Source organism: Vipera berus (genome assembly GCF_964194415.1).
Source record: "Vipera berus genome assembly, chromosome: 2".
NCBI lineage: Eukaryota > Metazoa > Chordata > Lepidosauria > Squamata > Viperidae > Vipera > Vipera berus.
Genome location: NC_138203.1, coordinates 806,289 through 824,865, shown reverse-complemented (window position 1 = coordinate 824,865; position 18,577 = coordinate 806,289). Strand labels below are relative to the sequence as shown.

The 18,577-nt window shown below is 45.1% G+C and overlaps 1 protein-coding gene across 5 annotated transcripts in view; it reads right to left on the bottom strand.

The window, feature by feature from the left end:
• The window catches only part of DYM (dymeclin), a 237,098-nt gene that overhangs the window by 127,293 nt on the left and 91,228 nt on the right, over positions 1 to 18,577 (bottom strand). For all 5 annotated transcript variants that reach the window (XM_081319258.1, XM_081319257.1, XM_081319260.1 and 2 more), the window contains 4 exons: positions 11,176 to 11,358; positions 9,570 to 9,748; positions 7,894 to 8,019; positions 2,528 to 2,641 (listed from right to left, as the gene is read on the bottom strand). In XM_081319258.1, coding sequence (XP_081175384.1) covers positions 2,528 to 2,641; positions 7,894 to 8,019; positions 9,570 to 9,748; positions 11,176 to 11,358 — 602 coding nt within the window. The remainder of the gene's footprint in view (positions 1 to 2,527; positions 2,642 to 7,893; positions 8,020 to 9,569; positions 9,749 to 11,175; positions 11,359 to 18,577) is intronic.

Below are 18,577 nucleotides of genomic sequence, written 5' to 3'. Positions count from 1 at the left end.
CTGGGAATTGAAGTCCACAAGTCTTAAAGTGGCCACGTTTGAAGACCCCTGGCTTAAGTCATCTTAGCTGAATGGGTTTACATCTTTTAGGGTGGAATTGCTGAGTTCATTAATGCTGATCAAAATGTAAAGGTAAAGTGGCTTATATTTCAAGCTTTAACGTTTACTTTATTTGGCTAAATGCAGCTTGCACCCACCCACCCCAAATGTAGGCTTGTAACAATACATTTCCCATATTACTTGCAAACTGACACACAATATCCCACATAAAAGAGGTTGACTTAAACTAGTACTATAGAAGCCACACTTATTGAAACATAAACGTCCGTGCGGAACGCTTTTTCGCAAAGTTGCCCCCACAATAGCATCAGGTTTACCGCTCGCACAGAAAGCCCTCGGCTTACTACCGTAATGGAGCCTGCCCATTAAAGTTGTGTAAGTTGTGACAGCCATAAATCGGGCCGCCCATCTGATTGACTTAATTTTCTGATTCTGTTCACCCCTGGTTTACTATGGGCTGGTTTTGCTGAAAACAAGAAGTAGCAGCCATGCTAGCGTAGTGGTCAGAATGCAGTACTGCAGGCGGACTCACTGCTCACTGCCGGCAGTTCGATCCGGATCGACTCAAGGTTGACTCCGCCTTCCGTCCTTCCAAGGGCAGTAAAATGAGGACCCGGACGGTTGGGGGCAAATAGGCCTACTCTGTAAACCGCTTAGAGAGGGCTGTAAAAGCGCTGTGAAGCAGTATACAAGTCTAAGGGCTACTGCAATTGCTAAGTGCCAGTTTTCGATAAAACCATCGTAAAACGCAATCACATGACTGGGGAACACTGCAAACCACTGTAAATGTGGGCCACTTGCCGAGTCTCCAAACTGCAGTCATGTGACTGTGGGTGGGTCGGTGGGAAAGTGGCCATCGGAACTTTGAATTTGGATCATAAGTACACCCCCCCAAGAAAGGTCTGTCAGAGCGTCAAATGGTCACTAAATGACCAGTTGTTAGTTGAAGTCTACCTGCAGAGCGTAAGAAAGATGACGAAGATAGGCCAGCTCTGTTGCCAAGGGATAAAACATATTTCAGTTCTACGATAGCCTGACGACAATTGAAATGTCTCAGACACCTTCCTAATTCACTGAACTCTAAGTAGTGGTAATAGTAGGTGCAACTCAATCAGGCTTAGAATCGTAAAGCTGGAAGGGGTCACAGAGGTCTTCTAGTCCAGGGGTCCCCAACCCCCGGTCCATGGACCGGTATCGGGCCGTGACAGGCCAGCAACCGGGCCACACAAACAAGCCAGGCCCCATCCGCGTGATGCGGGCAGCCCACAAAAGCAGGCACCTTTCTCCACGGAAGCGGTCCCTGGTGCCCAAAAGGTTGGGGGCCTCTGTCCTAGCCCAATCCCTTGTGCAAGGCAGGTGACCTTACCCCAGCCCAGCCAACGGTTGTCCGCTCCGTTGATGCTGCACGGAAGCCTCCAGAAAGAGGAAGAGGATCCTCATAACTCGGAGAAAGATTCTGATTCTGCTTTATTATAGCCACTTGGAATAAAACCAGATTCGGCCTTCCTGTGGAGTTGATTTCTTGATCTGATCTCTCTAAGGCAGGGGCCTTCAAATTTGGCCCTTTGATGACTTGTGGACTTCAACTCCCAGAATTCCTCAGCCAGGCACCCGTGCCTGGCTGAGGAATTCTGGGAGTTGAAGTCCACAAGTCATCAAAGAGCCAAAGGTGTGTTTTTTTTGCTTTATTGATTTTTTAAAACATAAGTCACATAATAATTGGTTAACAGTGTGTTTACTAGGTTTACATTTATAAAGAGAAATCATTAACAATTAGTTTCTATAATTCATAGAATTAATTAAAGGGCCAGGTTTGAAGACCCCTGCTCTAAGGGGACTGACAATTGTTCAGATGACAAAGATGCACTCTAACCATGATTGTTACCCTGCAGCAAAGCAAGTTAAGAAAGAGTAGGGCTCCTCACCATGACCACCCACACTGTATTTTGCAGACTAGTTGCCTAATCGCATAAGAAGGCTTCATGTGTTCGATGGGAGAGGGGAAAAAAACACGAGTTTTTAGAGTTGGAGCATTTATATTTTTCACTTCTTGATCACTTTGGTGTTTGGGTTACAACTGACACTTCCCATATCTTCTCCCCCCCTTGCATCTATTTCATCTCTCTAGGGCAGGGGGGGGGAACGGCGGCCCCTTCATGAACCATGAGCTTCAACTCCCAGGATGCCTGAGCCAGCAGGGGGGGGGGGAACGACGGCCCCCTTGATGACTGATGGACTTCAACTCCCACCCCTGTTCTAGAGTAATACAACACTGGGGTTTCGGTTGCATTTCAGATCTCTTTGCTCCTCAGCTCTTCAACAAGAGAAAATTCCTCAGGCTTTTACTGTTTCACCAAGGACCAGGCTCTTTGTACACTACTAGCTTTTGTCAGAAACTTTGGTTGCCACCAAAGTAGAAAATGAAATATCTACTCTACTTGAAACAAATCCAAGCTACGAAACTTACCCTTGTCCTTGTCATGTTGTACTGAATGGTCCTTATTACGACAAGAATCAGAAGGCTGCCCAGCGAAATCTCGGTCAGCACGCGTTCTGAATACCAAGTAATGTTTTTCAGTATCTGCAAAGATAGAGAGGAACAGAGCGTCTCAGCCTTGACAGGTCAACGGCTGTTTCCTAAGGTAGAGAAGTGATGCATGAAACCTCGAGCTCCATCTATTCCCACATACAATGTTTTTTTTTAAAAAATCACCCTCTTCAAAGATGTCAAGGTCTGACAGCCATAGAAACCTCTCCAGGACGTAAAGAAAAGCACGGACCGTGTTGGTTATTGAACACAACTATCTGAATAAGAGTGACTCTAATTGTGTTAGACCAGCCAGACAAAGGCAAACTAACCATGGCTTCTTCCACTTTCCTATTTGGCAGTCTAGGAGGATACCCAAATTGTGCATCTGCTTCTATGCCACAGCAGCTAGCAGAGAACAAGATGGCTTCTGGAAAACAGTCGCATCTTGTTGAGATTCAATCTTTGATGTGTTTCTCCGTATCCTTACAGCCTTCAGGCACTTAAAACAGGGCTCTGCAACCTTGGCCACTTTAAGTCTTAGCTGGCTGAGGAATTCTGGGGTCTGAAGTCCATCGGTCTTAAAGTGGTCAAGGTTGCAGCGCCCTGACTTAAGAAGACCAGGTTTTCTAAAATATCTTTGGCTTGGCCTAAAATATAGAAGTATCTCTGAGAACACCCCCACCCAGAGCAGATGATGCCTCCCACCAGCTTCACACAGACATTAAAAAGCAGGAAAGAGAGAGGGAGGGAGGGAGGAAGGTGGAGAAAAAGAGGGAGAGAGGGAGAGGGAGGGAAAAAGGGGCAGAAAAGGGGAGAGAGGGAGAGGGAGAGAGAGGGAGAAAGGGGGAGAGAGGGAGAGAGAAAGGGGAGAGGGGGAGGGAGGCGGGGAAAAGAGGGGAGGGAGGGAGGGAGGGGGAGAGAGGGAGAAAGCCAGGGAAGGAGGGAGAGAGGGACGGAGGGAAAGAAAGGGGGAAGGGAGAGAGGGGGAGGGAAAGAGCCCCCACCCCCAGGGAGCCCAAAGCAGGCCAGCCTCTCCTTCCCAATTGCCAGCTGGACTCACTGTCTCATTCCAAGAGGCAGATTAGAGACACCATGAGAACAAGCAGCTCCAGAGACAGAGAACCAGCACAAATTCGTTTCGCAGGCAAAAGAGTTGCAGGAATATCAGAGTAAAAGCAAAGCCTCCGGCCTGGCTTGCTTTCCTTTCTTCTCAGCGGATTTTACCTTCATCCAGCAAGAGGGTGGAAAGAGGCGTCCTCAACAGTTAAAGTCTTAATGTGTGTTTGACTAAATATTTGACTAACTCTTGTTAATCTGCCCTGACTGGGCCCTCCTGCTTAACGGAGGAAGGTAAGAGATCGGCCCTTCTCGCTCTTTCCAAGAAGGCCAGGCGAAGGAATGGCCGGCGCACGGTGAGCTGCTACTACCTTCAGCTCACGCATAAGGTCTGTAACCGGTACTCCTCCCAGCCCCTGAAAGAGTTGAGGAGGGAAGGATGCCAGCGTTGCCTTCTCATCTTAGTTAAGACGATTCTGCAAAGGAGGAAGGGCTGAGGAACTCACGGAAGATAATTAGCATAGAATAGAGCTGGAAGGGACCCAGGAGGTCTTCTAGTCCAGCCCCCTGCTCAAGCAGGAGAACCTGTACCATCTCAGACAGGTGACCGTCTACCCTCTTCTTAAAAACCTCCAGTGATGGAGCGCCCACAATTTCTGAAGGCAACTTCTGTTCCACTGGTTGATTGTCCTCCCTGTCAGGAAGTTTCTCCTCAATTCCAGGTTGCTCCTCTCTTCGGTCAGTTTCCATCCGTTGTTTCTCGTCCTGCCCTTTGGTGCTTTGGAGAATAGTTTGACCCCCTCTTCTTCCTTGTGGCAGCCCCTCAGATACTGGAACTCTGCTATCATGACCCCCCTGTTTCTTCTTTTCTCTAGACCGGCCAAACCCAAGTCCCCCAGCCGTTCTTCGTATGTTTTAGTCTCCAGGCCTTGGATCATCTTAGTGGCTCTTCTCTGAACTTTTTCCAAACTCTCAACACCTTTTTTGTGATGTGGTGACCAAAATTGGCTGCAGTATTCCAGGTGCGGCCTCACTGGGGCTTTACAAAGCGGTACTTACACCTCGCCTGATCTTGATTCTATGCCTCTGTTTATACAACCCAGGATTGTGTTGGCTTTTTTGGCTGCTGCTGCCGCACACGGCCGGCTCACGGTCGAGCGATCGTCCACTCGGACTCCGAGGTCCCCCTCGCAGTGGCTGTTTTTGAGCCAAGTCTCGCTCGGGCTGTATTTGTGCCTTTGATATTACGCTCCTCTCGGATCAAGGTGCTTTTAAGGATAAGGGTTATTTTTATTCAGCAACTATTAATTGCTCAAGGTAATCCTCAAGTTACAACAGTTCATTTATTGACTGTTCAAAGTTACAAAGACACTGAAAAGAGTGACCGCTTTTCAGAGTTAGGACTGTGGCGGCCAAATCCAGGTGCTCGGTGACCGACCGCCGCAGAATCCCGGGGTCACGTGACCAGCAAAGTCAATGGGAAGCCGGATTCACTTAACAACCACATTACTAATTTAACAACCGCAGCGATTCCACCTAACAACTGTGGCAAGTAAAATGGTAAAATGGGGCAAAACTCACGTAACAAATGTCTCACTTAGCAACAGAAACTTTGGGCTCGGTTGCGGTCATAAGTCAAGGGCTACCTGTGGAGGCCTCCAGCAGAGTAGAAAATCAACTTGCCCAATTCGAATTCGGTCCTCCTATTAATCTGAATCCTGCTTAAATTAACACGTGTAGATCCACAGACGAGAAATGCAACACAGAAGCTCTCCCCAAAGAAAATTATGCTCCACTATTTTTTAAATATCACTGACCATTCCCAATATCTATAAAGTCGAGACTCAAGCCGAGGATTTTGGAAAGCCGCGGAAAACCTTTTGAAAAAGGGGCCGGGAGCTTCCGGAAGACGAGAGCGGTGGTCATTATGGCTGGCTTTCCTTGGTGCAAAATGTGATTATTTCTGTTACACCCCTGCAGTGTTACTATGCTTCTACTTTGCAGAGTGGATCTGGAACTGTAAGGCACCCAGCACCCTGTTTCCCTGGAGCAGCATATCCGCCTCAGTAAACAAATAAACAGAAGAAATAAACAGGAGCAGAGATCGCTCCTGTTCCAAGGGAGGAACTTGCATTTTCAAATCTTCTTTCGAAAGAGTCCTAAGTCACCTTTTTATTTCAAACAAGGATCTTCTGGGCACATTGACAGAGTAACAGAGTTGGAAGGGACCTTGGAGGTCATCTAGTACAGCCCCCTGCTCAGGCAGGAGAAACTATTTCAGACAAATGGCTGTCCGATCTCTTCTTAAAAACTTCCAGCGTTGGAGCATTCAGAGCTTCTGGAGGCAGGTTGTTCCATTGGTTAATTGTCCTCACTGTCTGGAAGTTTCTCCTTAGCTCCAGATTGCTTCTCTCCTGGATGAGTTTCCATCCCATTGTTTCTTGTCTGGCCTTTGGGTGCTTTGGAGAATAGCTTGACCGCCCTCTTCTTTGGGGCAACCCCTGAGATACTGGAAGACCTCTATCATGTCACCCCTCGTCCTTCTCTTCATTAAACTAAAGGTGAAGGTAAAGGTTCCCCCGCACTAGTCGTGCTAGTCATTTCCAACTCTAGGGGCCGGTGCTCATCTCCGTTTCATAGCCGAAGAGCCAGCGCTTGTCCGAGGACGTCTCCGTGGTCATGTGGCTGGCATGACTAGACGCCAAAGGTGCACGGAACGCTGTTACCTTCCCACCGTAGCGGTCCCTATTTTTCTACTTGCATTTTTACGTGCTTTCGAACTGCTAGGTTGGCAGAAGCTGGGACGAGTAACAGCCGCTCACTCTGTTACGCGGCACTCGGGATTCGACCCACCAAACTGCCGACCTTCTGATCGACAAGCTCAGCATCTTAACCCACTGAGCCACCACGTCCCTTTTTTTCATTAAAGTAGCCATACCCAATTCCAGCAACCGTTCTTTTAATGTTTTAGCCTCCAGCCCCCTGATCCTCTTTGTTGCTCTTCTCTGCCACTCTTTCTAGAGTCTGAACATCTTTTTTATATTATTTTGGCCAAAATTGGATACAATGTTCTAAGTGTAGCCTCACTAAGGCTTTATAAAGCGGTACTAATACAGTACTTTACGTGATCTTAATTCTTTCCCTGTTAATGCAGCCTACAATTGCATTGGCTTTAAGAAAGTTGTTTTTTAAAGAAAAAAAAACATTTAAAAAAAATGTTTGTGGCTTTCTTGAGGGAGCTGAAATAAGGGCCTGTATACAGTTACAGTTGCAACGCCGACACTGAAAAAAGTGACTTATGACCGCGTTTGACACTTATGACCGTTGCAGCATCTCCACGGTCAGGTGATCAAAATTCAGATGCTTGGCAACTGGCCTGTACTTATGACGGCTGCAGCGTCCTGGGGTCACGTGATCGATCCCCTTTTGTGACCTTCCGACAAGCAAAGTCAATGAAGCCAGAATCACTTAACAGCCGTGTGACTAACTTAACAACTGCAGTGATTCATTTAACAACGGTGGCAAGAAAGGTCATAAAACGGGGCAAAACGTACTTAACGATTGTCTCGCTTAGCAGTGGAAACGTTGGGCCCGGTTGTGGTTGCGAGGTGAAGCGTCCCCATAATCGGTGATTTGTGAAATGGTCCCTACCAAAACCAGTCTAAACTCCCAGTCGATAAATGGGGGTCGAGAAGCCCCCCCAAAAAGAGGAAAACAAACTCAAGGGCTCCTAACAGGCAACAAAACAGGGGGAGGGGCAACCAAAGGGAGAAGGGAAAACCCCACCGGAATAAGGGATTGTTTTTATTTTTCCTCTTTTTGACCACAGGACCAAAGCCGGTCCAAGGCTGCTTGAAGTAAAGAAGCCTCCGGGGAGGCCTGGCTCCTTCCAAAAAAGGAACTCGAGAGGAAGAGCTTAAGAGACAGATACGAGTTTCCTCCCAAAACAGTCCCGCTCGTCTGCATAATGTCTGTCCTTTGTTCCTCCTTTAAAACAGGCACAAGGTCAGTCTGCCTGCCTGCCTGTCTATCTATCTTAAAAGCAACGAGTACTTCCGAAAAGTATTTGGAATAAAAGCTACAAGAAGAAAAGTAAATGAGAATTCATTAAAAAAAAAAGCTGTATGGAGAAAATAGACGTCCAACTCATGCATAAAAATTTACACTCCTCTTCATTAAGACAGACCTTTGCTCATTATTTTGTGTTCAATTAATCATCCGTGCCTTCTGAATAGACCGTAACTTACAATTTCATGAATGGATTGATTGAAGCCGTCATCTTCAGTAAGGATTAACAAAATTATCAGTGCCATATAAACGTGATGTGAATTCCTTTCTTCAACATGATAAAGAATCTCAAGAATTGGCAAAACCTCAAGAAGGAAAAAAAAATACGAGATAAGGGCAAATTACTATTAGGATGATTGTAACAAAAAACCCAGGTTTTAATATTCTCCTGATTTTAGCCAAAAACTTAACACAGTTTTGTCTAGAGAGGTTAAGGCAGGGACTTGTGGACTTCAAAGCTGGCTGAGGAATTCTGGGAGCTGAAGTCCACCAGTCTTAAAGTTGCCAAGGTTAAGGCACCAGGCTAGAAACCAAGGGACTGAGTTCTAGTCTTGCCCTAGGCACAAAAACCAGCTGGGTGCCTTTGGGCCAGTCCCTTTCTCTCAGCTCAACCCACCTCACAGGGCTGTTGTTGTGGGGAAAATAGGAGGAAGAAGGGGAATTATGTATATTGGGGTTCTTTACAAAAATAATAAAGGTAGGACATAATCAATAACAAATAAACACACCCCACCCAATTGGCTTAAGGATTGAGTTGCCGGTCCCACGTTTAGTCGCCAAACAAACATTTGCAATTATTTTTTAAAAAGTAAGTCAGAGAAAGCCAAACTGTGGCAAAACATAAAGTAGGATTCAGAAGCCAAGAAATAACCCAACGTTGTGTCAAGGATACTTCATAGAAAAGGGGATTTTTTAAAAATAAATAAATAAATAAAGGCGGGTGGGGACGGATTTGAATAGTTTTTCCATTTAAAGTCATTTAGCAAATAAAGGCAGTCCTTATGATTGGTTGCTTAGCGCCCATTCAGAATTATGGCAGATCCCGAAAATGGGACTTACACAACCCAATTTCGAAGATCCGACGTCTCCCCCCCTCCCCCCTTACAATTGCAGTTCTAAGTCAAGGACTACGTGAAGCAGGCTTGAGTGAACAGCCATAGCTTAGGGCAATAGCAACAGCACTTAAGACTTATATGCCGCTTCACAGTGCTTTACAGCCCTCCCTAAGCGGTTTACAGAGTCAGCACATGTGGCCCTCAACCATCCGGGTCCTCATTTTACCAACCTCAGAAGGGCGAGTTAATCTTGAGCCTGCTGAGAAACGATGCTGGTTACAGGTACAGAAAGAGTAAGTCATGAGAGTTATTCGCTAGATTTGTATTCCCTATTTCAGGGGTCTTCCAGCTTGGCCCTTGGATGACTTGCGGACTTCAACTCCCAGAATTCCTCAGCCAGGCACACGTGCCTGGCTGAGGAATTCTGGGAGTTGAAGTCCGCAAGTCATCCAAGGGCCAAGTTGGAAGACCCCCTGACCTATTTTTTCCCAAGAGCTCTGGGTGGCTTTCACTGCAATATAACGTAATCCTAACCTGTGAGGTGGGTGGCCTAAAGATCCCAAATGAGATTCGATGGCTGAGAAGGGACCAGAGTCTTGATTTCCCCCGTCATAACTGAACATACCCAGCACCCACAAATCCCCACCTACTCTAAAACCCATCAGCTGCTGCCTATAATCACTTCATTCACAAGTTCTGGCGCCCCGTTCTCTCAGCAATTCAAAAGCCAGCCTTTCACGCGCAAGACTTCCTGTTAGATTTTTGTATTTGATTAGTTGCGCGCAGGACAAAATATTTACCAGGTTTTCCATATCTGTCCGGGCCAACATATATGTTCGAACGTTGCTGTTCTGGTGCAAAAGGCTGTACAAGAGGAGGGTGGCATGGTCAGAGTTTTGCTGCTCACACAATGTGGTGTACAAACTATTAAAGTTGATCTGGAAAGCATGAGGATTTGGCGAAGACAGAGCCGTGCTATCTGGAAGAAAACAAACAACATCAAACCCGGTGTACAGTAAAATGCAATCCTTTTGACTCATTTTTCTACTTTTCTTCCCATCTGGTTCCAATAAAATGAGGTTAGCCTTCATGGTGTGACTCAGTCTGCGGACCCACAGGGTTTGGCCTTGCCCTTTTCAGAGACTCTGTCCATCACCATAGAGTTAGGGAGCTATTTCATATTTATTGGCTCTGCATTCATAGGAGGGACTGATATGATTAGAGACCACCTCACGTCCACAGATGGAAGAGTGATTTAAAATAAAGAATCTAATCTGTTTTCATTGAACCATCCTAAAACCTTCCAAGTGATCAACAACTGTCAATCTCCCAGTGAGGTTTTACAAGAAGCAGGACTGCCATTTCTGTTACCTCTGATTAAAGGCTATCAGGCGGTAGATCTGACAACACCGATTAGCTGGAAGAGCTGGCCCAACTAGAGAAGAAGGCAGCTTGTGACTATACAGGGCAATGGGTCTGACTCAGGCCAGGGAGGAACTGCACGTTATCCCTCCACAAGGATGTATTCGCAGCTCCCTTATTTGTGAAACTAAAACATGCATAGAGACAGAGAGGGCACTGGTGGGAGAAATAAAGGTTGGGGGGGGGGGGAGTTCCTGCAACGAATGAGTCTCCCCTGAAAATTGCCTCCTGTTCAGCCATTTCCTAGCTACTGGAGCTGAATTCCTATTTTGATATTCAGACAGAGGAAAAAAAATTAAAAGGGGAAAGGAATTTATAGGGAAAATGAACACAGAAAGAAGTCTTCTCCAAACCACCAATTCTTCCTACAGTACGTTCACTCATTATTTATCTTACAAGCAAGGTTTAAGTTTGAAGACTATGCAACTTAAATGGACTTTTGACCATTTCCCCAAGAGAAGTCACTTACACGTAAATTAGGGTTGGCTCTAAAATGTTTGTAGCATGCTGAGTCATTATCTTTAAATTTTACATGTAAACACACTTCTCTGTATAAATTTCTAATATATGTCTTCTGCTACAATTATCCCCACAATGAAACTTAATTTAAAAAATAGTAACCTTCTTTTCTTGAAAAGTAATCTTTAAGTACAGTGTACCAATAAAGGAGAATACAGGTAGTAATCAACTTATGACCAAAATTGAGCTCAAAATTTCTGTTGCTAAGGGAGACAGTTATTAAGTGAGATCTTGCCCATGTCTAAGAGGCAGTGCAACTCCTCCAGAGAAGATAGACCACATTTTTTTTTACATACAACCAACCTAAAAGTGTGGTTCAGCGAGGGAGTCAAAACAGCCCTATACTCTTTTTTGTGATGCTTTTCTTTAGCCAAATCATCATTTAGCTCAACTGATGAAAGTCGGGACACTGGTGTATTTCCCGGAAAATTTCCAGGAAATTGGCACTTTTGAAAGGATGCATACCTTGTGTGTTCTTGAAGGACACGACCGACTGTTTATAAGGGTTGGGTGTATCTGCAGCATCGGTCAGATTTACTAAGATGAGCAGCAACAACAGACTCTGATTAGCAAGAGGTGAAGACTCTTCTTGCTGAGATGCTCGCTTGCTTCCTACACCTCCCAGCGTAAAGACTGTCCACAAGCCAGCTAAAGGAAGAGAAAGAGAAATATCTGTTTTACACTCCTCAAATCCATTTTGTTTAATAACTGAATGACATTTGAGCTTAAATGTAATTTTGTAAAAGTAAAGAACTGGTAATTTTTTTAAAAAAAAACCTTCCTGAAAGAAGCCAGAAGCAAACCTCTTTGGTAGTATTGCCAAGATTACATGGATGAGTCCAAGTAGTCATCAAGAATGAAGCTAAACTCAAAGAAAACCTGTTCTATACAAATTGAGACCAGACATACAACCTCCCTGATATGGGTTACTGATCAGTAATAACCACCAGCCAACAGGGAACTCACCTAAACCAGGGGTAGGCAACCTTGGCTCTTTTATGACTCGTGCACTACAACTCCCAGAATTCCTGAGCCAGCCGTGGTGAGGGGAAAGGGAGAGGTTTCCAAGCTGAGCCATACTAGCTCAGGAATTCTGGGAGTTGAAGTCCACCAGTCACGAAAGGGCCATAGTTTCCCCCATGCTGGCTCAGGAATTCTGGGAGTTGAAGGCCACCAGTCATAAAAGAGCCAAGGTGGCCTACCCCTGACCTAAACATTAGGAGCATACGGAACTGCATATTAAATACCGGTAAGTAATTAAGTAGGCATGCAACCTATAGCCACAAGCAAAAAACAAGTCATTGTATTATGAGAGAATACCGTACCTGTAACTTTTAAGCTTTTTTTTCTTTTTAGGGGAGGGGGAGACTCAGTTCCCAAACTGACCAAAGAGAAGACACCAGCCCCCAAATTAAATACTGAATATTGCTTGAATGCATGGCATTATGAGACTCTTCATTACATGGCACAGCTATAAGCTTACCGCTGCCTCCTTAAATTAAGACTCTCAATTCCAGAGTGCAAATTTGAAAATGAAGAAAGAGGTCTGTCAGTTGTAAGGACAGAGATGAACATAAGAGAACTCTCTGGATCATGCCACGATCACAGTTCCACAGGGGTATTTTTTTTTAGTAACTTCATGGTATATTAAACATATTGGTCAGCCTATCAATTACATGTTTTTTTTCCTTATGTGCAGAAAAGCAAGCCATGTTTTATGAAAAGCAGTAACAGTAACAGAGTTGGAAGGGATCTTGAAGGTCATTTAATCCAACCCCCTTGGTCATGCAGGAGATCTATGCTATTTCAGACAAATGGCTGTCCAGTCTCTTAAAAACTTCCAGTGTTGGAGCATCCACAGCTTCTGGAGGCAGGTTGTTGCACTGGTTAATTGCTCTGACTGTCAGGAAGTTTCTCCTTAATTCTAGGTTGCTTCTCTCTCTTCTTGATTAGTTTCTATCCGTTGCTTCTTCTCCTGCCTTCAGGCGCTTTGGAGAATAGCTTGACTGCCTCTTCTTTGGGGCAGCCCCTGAGAGATTGGAAGGCTGCTGTCATGTCACCCCTGGTCCTTCTTTTTATTAGACTGGACATGCCCAATTCCTGGAGCCATTCTTCGTATGTTTTAGGACAGCAGTTTGTACCGCTCTCTAAAGTTGTATTACAAGAAATTTGTGAAAAGTACACGTCAGGAAAAGTGCATACAAAGTGAAATGTGGTTATGATAACTTTTCATGTAAACCAGCTGGAGGAAGATATTGCCATGGAAATGGGTAAAAAGGAGCTCTTGCTGGAGAGATGAAAAACTGAATCCAACATCCCAGAATAAATATGTCATTCTAGAATGGTCCCATCAGACACGCCACAGGCATAGTAGCCTCGAGTAGTTGGTTAACTGTACAGACAACAGAGAAGCAAGCACTGAATTTGCAAGCACGACAGTGGATTTTTCAAATGGATTTCTATTCAAAATACACATCCATTTAGAGCAGTGTTTTTTTCAAACTTGGAAACTTTAAGATGTGTGGACTTCAACTCCCAGAATCTCCCAGCCAGCAGAAAAGTTGCCAGTAATCTCTTAATCTCATTTCAAAACGTAAATCCCACCTAAAGAGAGCTAAAAAGTTGTTATTCTTCCTCTCGTGTCTCAGTTCAGTCCAGTCTAGAAGTTCCTATCAGAATCTGACAGATTCTGCAAAAATACAGGAGCTAGAAACTGCATGGCTTTTTAAAAAAACCAATATAGCCTATTTTCCTGAATAAAAAAGAATTCTGAAATTGAATTTTCAGCAAATACATCAGACCACCCTAGGATAAATAAGCTATTAAAAGTCCCACCGCTTTTCTTTTCATTTTGAAAACACATCGTTATTTTACCTTCATCCTCTCAATGCAAAAGGTCAATTCTGACCATTTATTTCCGGAAGTTATAGATAATCAATCATCTCCAACCAGAGATCAGATTTTATAACATATGTCAAATGTTCATGGCTGAAAACATATTTTAGAGACTGCTAGAATTAGACATGACACGCCTTCCTTGGAAAATTTATAACCGTGAAGCACTTAATTGCGCTGCACACAAAGCTGGCCCACGGTTGTGTGTCAAAAGCTGACCCATTTGCCAAACCACGGCGTTCAAAAATGGAAGCATCTGGCTGGCCACTGTGGGAACCGGGATGCTGGAAGAGATTAAAAATGTGCTAAAATTCCCTCCCTTCCACTTGGCAGAGGAGAATTTGTCTCCTGTGAACAGGGAACTGGAGGGAGATTTGAGGGCAGGGGGAGTTTTTGAGGAGCGGGGAGGATGCTTGGCCTGGTTTTTAAAGAAAAGGTCACTAAGGATTTTAAAACGCTTCTGTCATTGTTGCGGGCCTTCTAGATTTGAAGAGGCCTTCCGGTGGAGCCATTTTGCCCTTCAGTTTTCCTTTGTTCCTCGTTTCTCAGCTGTTAAATTTTGCACAGGTCAAATTCCTCGAGAGAAAGGCCTGCCTGCAATGGGCACCCAGCCCCAGGCCCGTTGGTGGCACTGTACAAAAACACACACACAGGTAGTCCTTGATGGGAGGTCTTCAAACGTGGCCCTTTTACGACTTGTGGACTTCAACTCCCAGAATTCCTCAGCCAGGCACGCACAAGTCATCAAAGGGCCAAGTTTGAAGACCCTTGGCCTAGATGAAGCCAACCTGGCCCTTTTACGACTTCTGGACTTCAACTCCCAGAATTGGCTGAGGAATTCTGGGAGTTGAAGTCCACAAGTCGTAAAAGGGCCAAGTTTGAAGTCCCCTGTCCTTGACTTATGACTGACTGCTTAGTGACTGTTTGAAGTTACAACAGACCTCCCCAGGATTCGTTCTGATGGCCACCGCTCCCCACCCCCCACCTCCGGTCTCATGATCGCATTTTGGGCCCTCAGCCACCGGCCTACATTTATCACCATTTGCAGTGTCCCACAGTCACATGATCAAGGATTTACATTTTGGAGGGGGGGCAGAAACCTGTGCTTACTTTCAGTTTTGGGCAAAAAAAATGCCCAGTGTGGACAATGAATTCACCCAATGATGGCCACAAACAAGGTCATAAAATGGGGTATGGTCAGGGGGTGATCCACTTAACAGCATGGCTAATAACTGTAACTCCAGCCTCAATTACAGTTATAAGTTGAGAACTGCAGGCAGTTCTCCACTTATAACATTTTGTTTAATGTCCATTTGAAGTTACAATGGCAGTGAAAAATGTGACGTAGGACCGTTTCTCACACTTGCGGCTGCAGTCCTCATGGTCATCCCCAGTCACATGATCAATATTTGGACCCTTGTCAACTGGCTCGCATTTATGACGGTTGCAGGGACCCGGGGTCACGTGATCCCCTTTTGCAACCTTCTGACAAGCGAAGTCGATGGGGGGAAGCCGGATTCGCTTAACAACCATGTCACTAACTTAGCAACTGCAGTGATTCACTTAACCACTGCGCAAGAAAGGTCGTAAAACGGGGCAAAACTCACTTAACAACTGTCTCACTTAGCAATGGAAAGTTTGGGCGCTTTGGTGGTCCTAAGTGAAGGACTATCTGTATCTGTAGATATCCACTTAAATACATAAAGAAATGAACAAGCTGCTAATGCACAAGGGAAGACAACCGAGGAGGAGAAAGGAGTGAGAAAGGAAGATGTCAGGGGGGGGGGGGAAGAAGAATTAACAGGCGCCACGTTTCCTGGCTGTGTTAATTCTTGAAGGTGCCCTCTGGGCTATGCTCCTTCTGGTGGCAAGCACTTTTGCCAAGGTTGGAGTGGTTGAGAAGGCATTCTCCCTGAGCACCGGCTCTGCCATCGTTTAGAAACTTCCTGACAGGGAGGACAATTAACCAGTGGAACCGCCTCCTGCCTCCAGAAGCGGTGGATGCTCCAACACTGGAAGTTTTTAAAGAAGAGACTGGACAGCCATTTGTCTGAAATGGTAGAGGGTGTCCTGCCTGAGCAGGGGGTTGGACTAGATGACCTCCAAGGTCCCTTCCAACTACTTCTTCTTCTTCTTCTTCTTCTTCTTCTTCTTCTTCTTCTTCTTCTTCTTCTTATTATTATTATTATTATTATTATTATTATTATTATTATTATTATTAATTATTATTATTATTATTATTATCCAATTGCTTGAGGCACGTGGACTCTCTGGCCACGGAAACAAACAGCTGCCCAGAAGAAGGCCCTTTTAAACTCTCTTCATCCAGGTGTCATCATCACAAGGTGGGATGGTAGGCGAGTTCTTCCTCATAAATATTCAGACGTATAAAATTGTTGTTGCTCCATTACAGAAGCTCAAGAATTTAGCTAACGAGGCTGCAAAGGGCAACGGCGATGTTGCCTGGTTTTCAAATGAGGCTCCTGAATTTTGCCGCAGCTTTTGCAGGGTTTTACAGCGGCTGCATTGTACGGCGCTAAGCGTGCAAGCTCGAACCGGGGCATTGGATGAAAATAATTGTCCAACACCACCAGTTGGCAATAGAGAAAAGGGACAACAGAAAACTAATTGTGAAAGGATTGTTTCTAGGCGACACGAAGTCTGGCAAAATTAAGACAAGGAAAATTAAGTTTTAAATAATACTTGGATGCGGGTAGATTGGCTTTGCTTTGAGATATTAGCCCGGGAGCCTTTTTCGAGCAAAGAGGACAAGATTTAAATGTATTTACACAACCTTTAAATAGCAACAGCATTTTACTTTGACTATGTCAAAGCGGAGACCGAGGTGGCCTTGGGTAAGTCCAGCAAGAAAAAGAAAAGAGCAATTTTGTGTTTGTTTTTATGTTTGAGAAAGTGGTCCTCTGCAAGCCATCTCCGCTGGCTTCTTTTGCTGCCGTAAAGCTACATGTGACATCGCTGTTCCTACACTCACCAGGAGCCTCTTGCTGACCTTAAATCAGAGCTCCCCAATCTATCCACCTTGGCAGCCCAGAAGGAAAGGGAAATCAGCGTGCGCAAAAGGCTGCGTGCACGGCAGTGCTAGTGCATGGGCACATGCACAAGCAGGCTCTGCGCACCCACGGTGGTGTGCTGGTGCCCAAGCACATGTGCAAATGGGCCGCCGATGCCCACGCAAAGAGGCTGCTAGCACCCCCGCGCATGTGCAAACGGGGCTACTAGCCCCCGCGCAGCAGCGCTACCGTGAGTGGCGCCAGCTATTCCTGCAGCCCGGTGGCTAATAGGCCACGGCCCAGTACTAGGCTGCAGACCGTATATTGGGAACCCTTGCCTTAAATGATCCTGAGACTGTCCACATTTTTGAAGAACGTGACCTATGAATTTGAAATCTGGCTTATTCCTAAAAGAATCGTGTAACAGGCTAAGAGTTTGGAAGGGACCCTGGAGGTCTTCTAGTCCAACCTCCTGCTGAAGCAGGATACCCTCTACCGGGGTAGGCAACCTTGGCTCTTTTAGGACTCGTGGACTTCAACTCCCAGAATTCCTGAGCCAGCCATGCTGAGGAGAAATGGAGAGGTTTCCAAGCTGAGCCGTGCTGGCTCAGGAATTCTGGGAGTTGAAGTCCATGAGTCATGAAGGGGCCAAGGTTGCCTACCCCTGATGTATACCATCTGAGGCAAATGGCTGTCCAGTCTCTTCTTGAAAACCTTCAGTGTTTGGAGCACCCACAACTTCTGGAAGCAAGTCGTTCCACTCATTGATTGTCCTAAGCGTCAGGAAATTGTGTCAAACGTTAGAAATTAAATTTGTTGAAAACTATGTTTTGTGCTGACATGCCAGTTAAAGCAGGATTAAGCAACATTCCTGCTGCACGAGGCCCCTGGTGCCCACCAGCTACCCCTCTCATTTTTCAGGTGGAATCAATTCATTAAAACAAATGTAACTTTTGTGACAATGGCATCTTTTTTTCAAGTTGGTGTGGAGGCTGGAAAAAGTTGGACTGTTTTACTAAACATTAGAGAGGTGCTGCGCTTGCATAATTTCTGAAGTGTATCTGAGTCGTGTGTGTTCGTGTCCATTTTTTACTTTTAAAAAATACTCTGGCATGCTGCAAAGAAAAGCAATACCTCCAGAATTATTGTTATTTATCAGGATGTCTCTGAGTTTCAAAGGCTACTGAAACACTAAAGGCACAACTGCAAAGCACTGCAGTAAATAGAAAATATACAGAGATGGAAAGAAACTGTGCAATTAATTCTCCAAAAAGCTAAAAGAGAAGAGCAAAATGCAATAAAATATTCCAGAAGTACAATCATTTGTTTAGTGACTGAAGCACTGAAAAAGCGGCTTATAACAGGCCCTCGTACCACACCGGCATCCTCACAATCATGAGATCAAAATATGGGTGCTTGGCAACCAGGATGTATTTATGAATGGTTGCAGCGTTCTGGGGTCCTATGATTGCCATTTGTGATCTTCCCAACCGGCTTATAATCATAATCGTAATAGTAAAGTTGGAAGAGACCTCAGAGGTCATCTAGTCCAACCCCTTGCTCAGGCAGGAAACCCTATCCAGTCTGACAAGCAAGGTCAATGGGGTAAGTTGGGTTCATTTAACAACTGTAACGATTTACTTAACAACTGTGGCAAAAGGTCACAAAATCAGACAGAATCCACTTTGCAACTGCCTTGCTTAGCAACAGAGATTTGGGTTCCAAATGCAGGTTGAGGACTACCTGTATGGATATTGTCAAGAAATCTCAGTGAACTGAGAATTGTAAGGAACGCTAAATACACCATTGAGGTGTTATTTTTGGGAATAGAAGAAGAATAGAAGAATAAAATAGAGCTGGAAGGGACCTTGGAGGTCTTCTAGTCCAGCCCCCTGCTCAAGCAATAGGACCCTATACCATCTCAGACAGGTGATTGTCCGCTCTCTTTTTAAAAACTTCCA